The following is a 9,325-nucleotide window of genomic DNA, read 5'->3' on the forward strand; positions in this document are numbered from 1 at the left end:
AGAGCTGTGGACCTGGTCTGGTGGGGTCCGGTCCCTCAGAGGTAGGGACCTGGTCTGGTGGGTTCCTGGTCTTGTTTGGTCCTGGTCTGGTGGGGTCCCGGTCCCTCAGAGGTAGGAACATGGTCTGGTGGGTTCCGGTCCCTCAAAGGTAAGGGGGCTACATGAGGCTCATCTCTTAGCAGGACACTCACGTGTGTGAGGTCAACCTCACAAGTGGAGAGATCTTCTGATGGTGGGAGTGGACCTGGGAGACCACCCAGGATGTGAAGGCCAGGGGGTAAAGGGGGCTTCTTGTAGGTGGACCCATAGAAAGTCTTTAGTCTTTACTTCCACTCTCTAGTTAGGGTTGATAGATTGCTAATTAAAGGAGGCCCATATATCTCTGATGTATTTTAACAATCCCACTATTAAAACCACATTGTTCTCTTTAGATATCATCAGTGCTATTATACAGACACATTGGCCCCCAGGGACATGCATGCAGTTAGGAGGACTGTGGCTCTTGTGTCATAGTCCCCCCCATAGGCCCCTCCTTGCAGGGACTTTGTGTGGGGCTATGGCTGTTGACTGAAGAAAGGTTCTCTCTGAAACACTCTTCCTCGTTGCCTGGATTTACGTGTTCGAGGCTATATGTAACAAATGGAATACAGCAGTTATTATTATTGGTTTGCTTTGAAAGGAAATTCTGGCAAAAAAGTTTTCCCTTACTGCCCATGTTACTACTGCACATTTGTGTACTACATAATGGCCTGATTCCATGTAACTTGGGCATAATGTATAATACTATATACTGTAACTATCTCCATCGAATCAGCTATCGAATAGGCTGTTTGATTGCACTATATTTATAGAGCAGGTATGTGCCATACCGGAACCTCATGCTCTTTCCTTGCTGGTTAAATGCTAACTAGATAACTAACTCAATAACTATCTAGATAACTAACTTGATAACTTACTAGATAACTACCTAGATAACTAACAAGATAACTAACTAGATAACGACCTAGATGACTAACAAGATAACTAACTAGATAACTACCTAGTTAACTAACTAGATCTGGGTGAGTTCAAATTGTGTTTCTCTGCCCTGATCCTGAAAGACAAATGATCTGACCGATCAGCGCTGGGTGGAGGGAACAACCCAAGCCCACCTCCAGCCTAATGACTCTCCCCCCCGTCTCCCTACCAAGGCAAGGCGGTGGGCATCGTCACCACCACCCGGGTGCAGCATGCCACCCCCGCCACCAGCTATGCCCACAGCGCCAGCAGGAAGTGGTACAGCGACGCTGACCTGCCCGCCTCCGCCAGGACCAACAACTGTACGGACATTGCCTCGCAGCTCCTCAGCAACACGGACATTGACGTGAGCCGCCATGACACCTCCGCTGCCATGACCTCGTCCCGTGGTCCCAGGACCATGGGACGAGCACACACACCTTAAAGATCTCATATCATGCTTTTATAGGGTTAATAATTGCATTTGGGGGTACAACTAGAATAGGGTTACATCCCTTTTTGTTAAAAATACCGCATATTATTCTCACACTGTTCATTTCTGCAAAACCAATTTCAGCATCTTTCAAAAAGTTCGGATTTGTATCATTTAGTTTAAGCCCCCCCTCCTGAGTAGCCCAGTCAGCTGTGATGGTGGATGCCATGCCCACTTTGTTGCAATTGGTCGAACCTTTTGCCCGTGTTTCGGCAAATTCACCCCCCCTCAGCACCTCCCACTACAGTCTGACCTCACACTGTTACGGAAGTAAAGTTTGAGCGCAAACAAGCCATTACACACACTTATTGAGGGGCGTTCTCGTTGGGCGCGAATACTCCCCCTGGCTCGGACTTCGATTTTTCTAGCTTAGCAGCCTAAAGCAAAGCAAAAGGATAATATCACCCCTTTAAAGGCCTATCCTCCCCATCCCGCTGCCCCTCTGTCTGCATCTCAAACCACAATTCTGGGACCTTTTAATGTCCCAGACATATAAAGGTTTCTGCCACCAACATAGACAGCTCAGTGTACTATATGCTTGTGCTGGGCACAGGGGTGTTTGCCCATAGGTCTCTGTATTCCTGGGTTCAGATCCATGCCTATGTCTAAAGTTTGTACACTGTATGTGTCTATGTACAGGATGTATTTGTGTGTTGTTCCAGGTGATCATTGGGGGGGGCAGGAAGTACATGACCCCCAGGGGCACCCGGGACCCCGAGTACCCCCGGGACTACTCCTCCAGGGGCCGCAGGAAGGACGGACGCCACCTCATCCAGGAGTGGCAGAGCCTGAAGGCCGGCAAGGTGCTGTGAGGAGGGCCTGGCTTTGAGGGTCTAGTGATTCCGAGAGGGCGTGTCTCTTAGGTTCTAGTGATTCAGAGAAGGCGTGTCTCTTAGGTTCTAGTGATCCTCAGAGAGGGCGTGTGTCTTTGGTTCCAGTGATCCACCGTCTTCACGGCACTTCAGGCCAGAAGAGGGGAGTGGTGGAGGAGAGAGGACCTAAAGGCCGGTAGAATCTGTCTGGTGACCTATGATCCACTAACTCAAAGACATCATGTCTGCAGCCCTCCACCTGCATGAGGTGGAACCAAAGTTTCAATGAGAGACGTTCAAGCTGGTTTTACATTCTTAACACATGACCATCACCATTATGTGTTACTATTAGAAACAACATGTAACATGCTGGGAACTCACGAAGAGACTCAATACTCACTCGTTCAGAGTTAACCTTGACTCTAAATAGCCCTGCCCCCTCTCCCCCCCAGTTCCCCTCCTTCTTTACTCGCCTAAAAACTCCCTTCTTACTCACTTATTGTATGTTGTACCTCATGGCACTTAAAGATAGTACTTAGCATTGTGTTACATCTTATCCTAGCTATCTTGTTGTAGACAGGGAATTGGTTAACTTGGTAATTGTTAGTACTTGGCACTTGGTTCTATGAACATCCTTACTGTACCGACGATATATTATTGTTTCTTCTTCTTCTGACAAATGTACTTATTATAATTCTTTGTATAAAAAATTGCTAAATTCCCAAAAGTTTAATGTTAATATAAATATATGTGTTTATGTGTGTGTATGTGTGTGTGTGCGTGCATGTGTGTGTATCTCCATGGGTTATGTGTGGACAGGTAGCGCATTACGTCTGGAACAAAACTGACTTTGATGCAGTTGACCCTGAAACAACAGACTACCTTATGGGTAAGTCTTTCTCTCGCTCTCTCTCCCCCCCTCTCTCTCTCTGTCTGAGTGTTGGTGTGTTTGTGCCCCCACAGCCCTGTTTGAACCCGGGGACATGCACTTCGACCTGGAGAGAGACCCCCTCATGGACCCATCCATTGCTGAGACCACGGAGAAGGCCATCCGCATCCTCAGCAGGAACCCTAATGGCTTCTTCCTACTGGTGGAGGGTGAGGGCACACACACACACACACTAGCACACAAACACTCACACACTAGCACACATACACGCACACACACACACACACACACACACACACACACACACACACACACACACACTAGCACACAAACACTCACACACTAGCACACATACACGCGCACACACACACACACACACACACACACACACACACACACACACACACACACACACACACACACACACACACACACACACACACACACACACACCACTCATACACCACTCCCTGGACCCACCCCTGGGTCCCCTCCCTCTGATCCCTGTGGGGCTTTCTCACACTGCTCCTGGAACCTTGGTCCTGGGTTCTCCAGGGTCCTGGGACCTCCAGGGTCCGGGCTCTCCTGGGTCCAGGGCCCTGGCTCTCCTGGGCCAGGGCTCCCCTGGGTCCAGGGCCCCCGCTCCCCTTGGTCCAGGGCGCTGGCTCCCCTGGGTCCCCTCCCTATGATCCCCTCCCTCTGATCCACAGGAGGCCGTATCGACCAGGCCCATCACGCAGGCCGCGGCTCCATGGCGCTGCACGAGGCGGTGGCGTTGGACCGGGCCGTGGGCAAGGCCCTGGAGCTGACCAATGAGGAGGAGACCCTCACCGTGGTGACGGCGGACCACTCCCACCCCCTGGTCATCAACGGATACCCCTTCAGAGGGAACAGCATTTTGGGTAATAATAATCATCATAATGTAGGAATAACAATGCCCTTCTACTTTAGTACACCTGACACAAGTTACTGCTTTGAAAAGGTATCAGGCCAAAGGGCCGGGTGATTCCCCTTTACACTTAAATCCAATATGCTGCAACCTGAGTCCAATCAGTGAGCAGTTAATCAATAGGTGCGTTTTAAAAGCTGGTTTATCCGAGACACTGATACTTTAATACAGTCCATTGTTTGAGGCAACAATATATTTAGTGGGTGTGCGGGTGTTCTTGTGTGTGCATGCTTAGGTATGTGTGTTTGTGTTTCCGTATTTGTATTTGTATGTACTCCTGCTTGGGTTTGTGGGTGTTTGTGTTTCCGTGTGTGTGTGTGTTGTGTTTGGTTGCATGATTTAGCCTGTGTTTGTGTGCGTGTGTGTATGTGTGGTGTGTGTGTGTTTGTGTGTCTGTGTGTGTATGTGTAAGTCTGTTTGCGTGGGTGTGTTTGGTTGCGTGCTTTAGCCTGTGTGTGTGTATGTTTTTTTAAGTGGGTGTGTTTGGTTGCATGCTTTAGCCTGTGTGTGTGTGTTTGTTTGAATTCTTTAGCCAGTGACTGTGTGTGTGTGTGTATGTGCGTGTGTGTGTGTATTTGGGTGTGTGTGCGTGTGAGAGGTGTATGTGCTGCCTATTCAGGTACATGAGTGGAACCGATGCCATGTGAAAGTGAAGGTTCAAGTCTATCGTGTTATGAATATGTGCTATTGTGTGCAGTTGCAAATTGTCATTATTTTAAAACATGTAATAATAGAATGCATATTCTCTTTGTAGAATGTTTGAAAGCGTGCCCCTTTACATGTGTATAACATTTACGTTTAACAAATGACATTTAAATTATGACGTATGATATTTAAGGTTACAGTATGTGATGTTTGTTCAGGTAAATCCCCCCTGTGGGCCTCGGACATGATGCCCTTCACCACCCTGATGTACGGGAACGGACCCGGGAACAAGATGGAGGGAGGGAAGCGCCCCGACATCCGTAAGGTCGATACAAGTAAGACTGTCCTCTTCTTTATAGTGACCAACCAGCATCAGTCTTTATAGTCACCAACCAGCATCAGTCTTTATAGTCACCAACCAGCACAAGTCTTTACCAGCTGGCTTGTGGTAACTTGTAGACTAACACAAAGCTAGCAAGCTAGGGGCCCTGGTTGGCGGTCAGCGTCCCAGGGGCTCAGGCTAGCGGTCAGTAACCCAGGGGCTTTTTTTGCTTCTTATTTTTCAACACACACATCCAGACTTCTGAAGTTGAAGGGCTTTTTCCCCCACAAACACACACACACACACACACACACACGAAAAGTGCTATACAATTGCAATAAATTACTGTCATTACTATTATTTTTACCTACACATCTGCACATTTGCACACATAGTGGAACTAACACCTCCTATCCTTCTCATCCTGATCCTCCTCCTCATCTCTTCCTCCTCTCCTACTCCTCCTGCTCCTCTCCTCCTTCTCTCAACCTCCTCCTGCTCCTCCTTCTCCTCCTCCTGCTCTCCTCCTCTCCCTCCTGCTCTCTACCTTCTCCCCTCTCCTTCTCCTGCTCCTCCTCCCCTCCCTCCTCCTGCTCATCCTCTCCCTCCTCCTCTCCTCCTGCTCCTCTCTTCTCCTCCTCCTGCTCTCCTCCTCTCCCTCCTGCTCTCTACCTTCTCCCTTTCCTCCTTCTCTCCCTCTTGATCCTCCTCCTCCCTTTCCTCTTCCTCTCCCTCTTGCTCCTCCTCCTCCCACTCCTCCTCCTCTCCCTCTTGCTCCTCCTCCCTTTCCTCCTCCTCTCCCTCTTGCTCCTCCTCCCTCTACTCATCCTCCCTCTACTCCTCCTCTCCCTCTTGCTCCTCCTCCTCCCTCTACTCCTCCTCTCCCACTTGCTCCTCCTCCTCCTCCCTCTACTCCTCCTCTCCCTCTTGCTCCTCCTCCTCCCTCTACTCCTCCTCTCCCTCTTGCTCCTCCTCCTCCCTCTACTCCTCCTCTCCCTCTTGCTCCTTCTCCTCCCTCTACTCCTCCTCTCCCACTTGCTCCCCCTCCTCCTCCCTCTACTCCTCTCCCTCCCGCTCCTCATGCTACTCCTCCTCCAGAGACCAGCGGCTATGTCCAACTGGCGGCCGTGCCGCTGAAGTCGGCCACGCATGGGGGTGAGGACGTGGTGATCCTGGCGCGCGGGCCCATGGCCCACCTCCTCCAGGGGGTCCACGAGCAGAGCTACATCGCCCACGCCATGGCTTACGCCGCCTGCGTGGGCACAGACCGCAGGCACTGCGCCGCCAGACCGGCTGTTGCTGCTGCCCGCAACCAAGCAGGGCCATGAGAGAGAGAGAGAGAGAGAGAGAGAGAGAGAGAGAGAGAGAGAGAGAGAGAGAGAGAGAGAGAGAGAGAGAGAGAGAGAGAGAGAGAGAGAGAGAGAGAGAGAGATGAATAGAAAGAGTACCCCACATTTTTTTAAAACCTCAGGAGTGAGCTTGAAAGAATATGTGTATGCCACATTAATGATTCTGGCATTCTTCCAGAGTGTACCTCTGTTGTTTATGGAAATGACAAAATGTGTATTTCACAACCCACTGTGAGGAGAAGATCCTATGATGAGTTGAATGTATTTTTCCAACAGTGTCTCTTATTGCATGCTCGTAAATTAGTGTTTAATGTGCGCAGAGAAGCATCTGAACTCGATGACATCACACAGGAGGCAATTCATTATTCAACATATTAAAACATCATCTTTTTATGTCTCTCATTAAGAATTGTCCCTTTGGACCTCAGTTGTTCTCATTCAATTATTATGTAAGGAATAATCACAGAGAGGCCGGGCAATAAACAGTTTGATATGCCCGGCTCGCGGACGGCTTACTGCCCGAGACGAAGTCGAGGGCGGTAACCTTCCGCGAGCCGGGCATATCAAACTGTTTATTGCCCTGCCTTGAGGTGATTATTCCGTTTATTCTACTTCGCGCCGGCCAACATAATAAAACAATTCAAATACTTTAATAATGAGCCTTTTTCTTATTCGTATTGCATGCTTATTAAATGTATACTCTGTTTAAGTTAATCTCCCTCGAAAAGTAGTTCCCTTTAGAACTACGGTGAATAACATTAGCTCAGCTGTAGGTAACTCGTTTCTATAGCAACCACACAAGGCTGGATCTGATCACTATATTTAATAACGTAGCTGCTACATTCGTATCAAGTCAGCTTTAATGACGATCGATCAAACATGCACTCCTTGGTTTATTTTTACTATGGACCTCATGTTGGAAATGTATGTGATAGAAAACGATGCAAGCGGCGTATTGATCTACTGTGCTCAGTCAGCAGCAAGTAGAACCGACAAGTCAGCGGGCAATATGCCGGATTAATGCACCCCTCCCAGCCAATCAGAATCGAGCATTCTTAAATGAAGTAGAATAAGAATCCTTATTGTATGGATACTATATATTGAGCAGTTCCGCCTGGTCCTTGCTGCAGCAGCAGCAGCAGCAGCAGCAGCAGCAGCAGCAGCAGCAGCAGCAGCAGCAGCAGCAGCAGCAGCAGCAGCAGCAGCAGCAGCAGCAGCAGCAGCAGCAGCAGCAGCAGCAGCAGCAGCAGCAGCAGCAGCAGCAGCAGCAGCAGCAGCAGCAGCAGCAGCAGCAGCAGCAGCAGCAGCAGCAGCAGCAGCAGCAGCAGCAGCAGCAGCTCAATGCCGCTCCGCGTCCTGCAGAGGGCGACACAGCTCCACAGAGAGACACGGGCCCACGGATGGCGCAGCTTCAGGACTTCGTTCTTGTTGCCGCATTTCACTGTTATGAAATAGGTTCCCTGCGCACTGCAGAACTGATCCTCTGAAGCTCTGTAAAGTTGACTGCAAGAAAAACCATCCTCGGTTGCTCTAGAGGTCAGATATTCGACAATCAGTGCAATGGCTTCTTCATATTTGGTTTATACAGGCTAGTTTAGTACAATGTTCTTTTAAATTAATGAACAACTGTATTCTTTCGGTCACTGAAATATAGGTAAAAAGAAGTTCTAAATGTTTATGTGCGCACACACACACACACACACACACACACACACACACACACACACACACACACACACACACACACACACACACACACACACACACACACACACACACACACACACACACAAACCAGTGGCGAGCGGTGAGTTTTCGGAAGAGGTATGCGTGCTTTTCGGAGGATAATCAACAAATGTTATGTTAAATGTTTTTACACAATTAGTTTTGGAACTGGGGCGCGGGATACTAATTCCTATCTGTCCGGCTATGCATTCAGTGAGCCTCGATTCCTCCATGCTGTAGTGAACAGCTGTCAGCTGGATGACAGAACCTCCGTTCCATTTCCTCCGTTACAGGGCTATCGTCTTCCTCAATGACCTAATTTCAGTCCTAAACATAATAACTGGTTCAAACATAACACACATGGTTGGTTGGTCGGGATACAAACCATCATTCCCATTAGCTGAGGTCTCCACATTTCCAGCCCTGCAGAAATTGAGCAGATAACGGTGTCCCCCTGGCCCCGCCCCTTTTCCACCTAGTGCAGGAACAGTAGCCAATCAGCTCTCATTCCGCACATCACCTGTTGGTTGCGGGGAAACAATACAAGGAGGAGGAAAAGGAAGAGGGGATTATAAAACCCAAATGGTTCTGAGAGAGAGAAAGCGAGAGAGCAAGAAAGCGAGAGATCGAGAAGGCGAGAGAGCGTGAAAGCGAGTTAGCGAGAGAGAGAGGACGAGAGAGAGAGAGAGAGAGAGAGAGAGAGAGAGAGAGAGAGAGAGAGAGAGAGAGAGAGAGAGAGAGAGAGAGAGAGAGAGAGAGAGAGAGAGAGAGAGAGAGTAGCGTTGTCCCTCCCCTCGGTGCAGAATCTCTTCCCTCCATTGTTGACGTCATGGTGGATAGCGAGAGGTTGAAGAGGATGAAAGACCTGGGGGGCGAGGACGAGTACGAGCACACCGGACACAGGATGCTCTGCAGGACGGTCACCGACGGAAGTAAACGCATCAGAGAAACACGTGGACGCCAACACGGAGCCTAAGTACTTTTTCCCGCCCCCGGCGTCGAGCTCGAGCTCGAGCGGTGTGAGCCCAGCCGCGCGCCATAGCCTCGCGGAACCCGGCGGGGGAGCGCGTTACGAGAGGAGCGAGAGCGAGGCGTCGGTCTGACGAGGTCTCTCTGTACAGATCGGGGGATCCAGGTTGTTGTTC

General features: G+C 49.6%; 1 protein-coding gene across 1 annotated transcript in view; it reads left to right on the forward strand.

Annotated features, from left to right (window-relative positions):
* The window catches only part of LOC130405706 (alkaline phosphatase-like), a 33,386-nt gene extending 26,277 nt beyond the window's left edge, over positions 1-7,109 (forward strand). The window contains exons 7-13 of the mRNA XM_056610875.1: positions 1,191-1,363; positions 2,152-2,292; positions 3,121-3,190; positions 3,265-3,399; positions 3,901-4,092; positions 5,003-5,119; positions 6,205-7,109. Coding sequence (XP_056466850.1) covers positions 1,191-1,363; positions 2,152-2,292; positions 3,121-3,190; positions 3,265-3,399; positions 3,901-4,092; positions 5,003-5,119; positions 6,205-6,434 — 1,058 coding nt within the window. The 3' untranslated portion in view covers positions 6,435-7,109. The remainder of the gene's footprint in view (positions 1-1,190; positions 1,364-2,151; positions 2,293-3,120; positions 3,191-3,264; positions 3,400-3,900; positions 4,093-5,002; positions 5,120-6,204) is intronic.
* Positions 7,110-9,325: the final 2,216 nt, after the last annotated feature.

This window comes from Gadus chalcogrammus, chromosome 16 (assembly GCF_026213295.1).
Source record: "Gadus chalcogrammus isolate NIFS_2021 chromosome 16, NIFS_Gcha_1.0, whole genome shotgun sequence".
NCBI lineage: Eukaryota > Metazoa > Chordata > Actinopteri > Gadiformes > Gadidae > Gadus > Gadus chalcogrammus.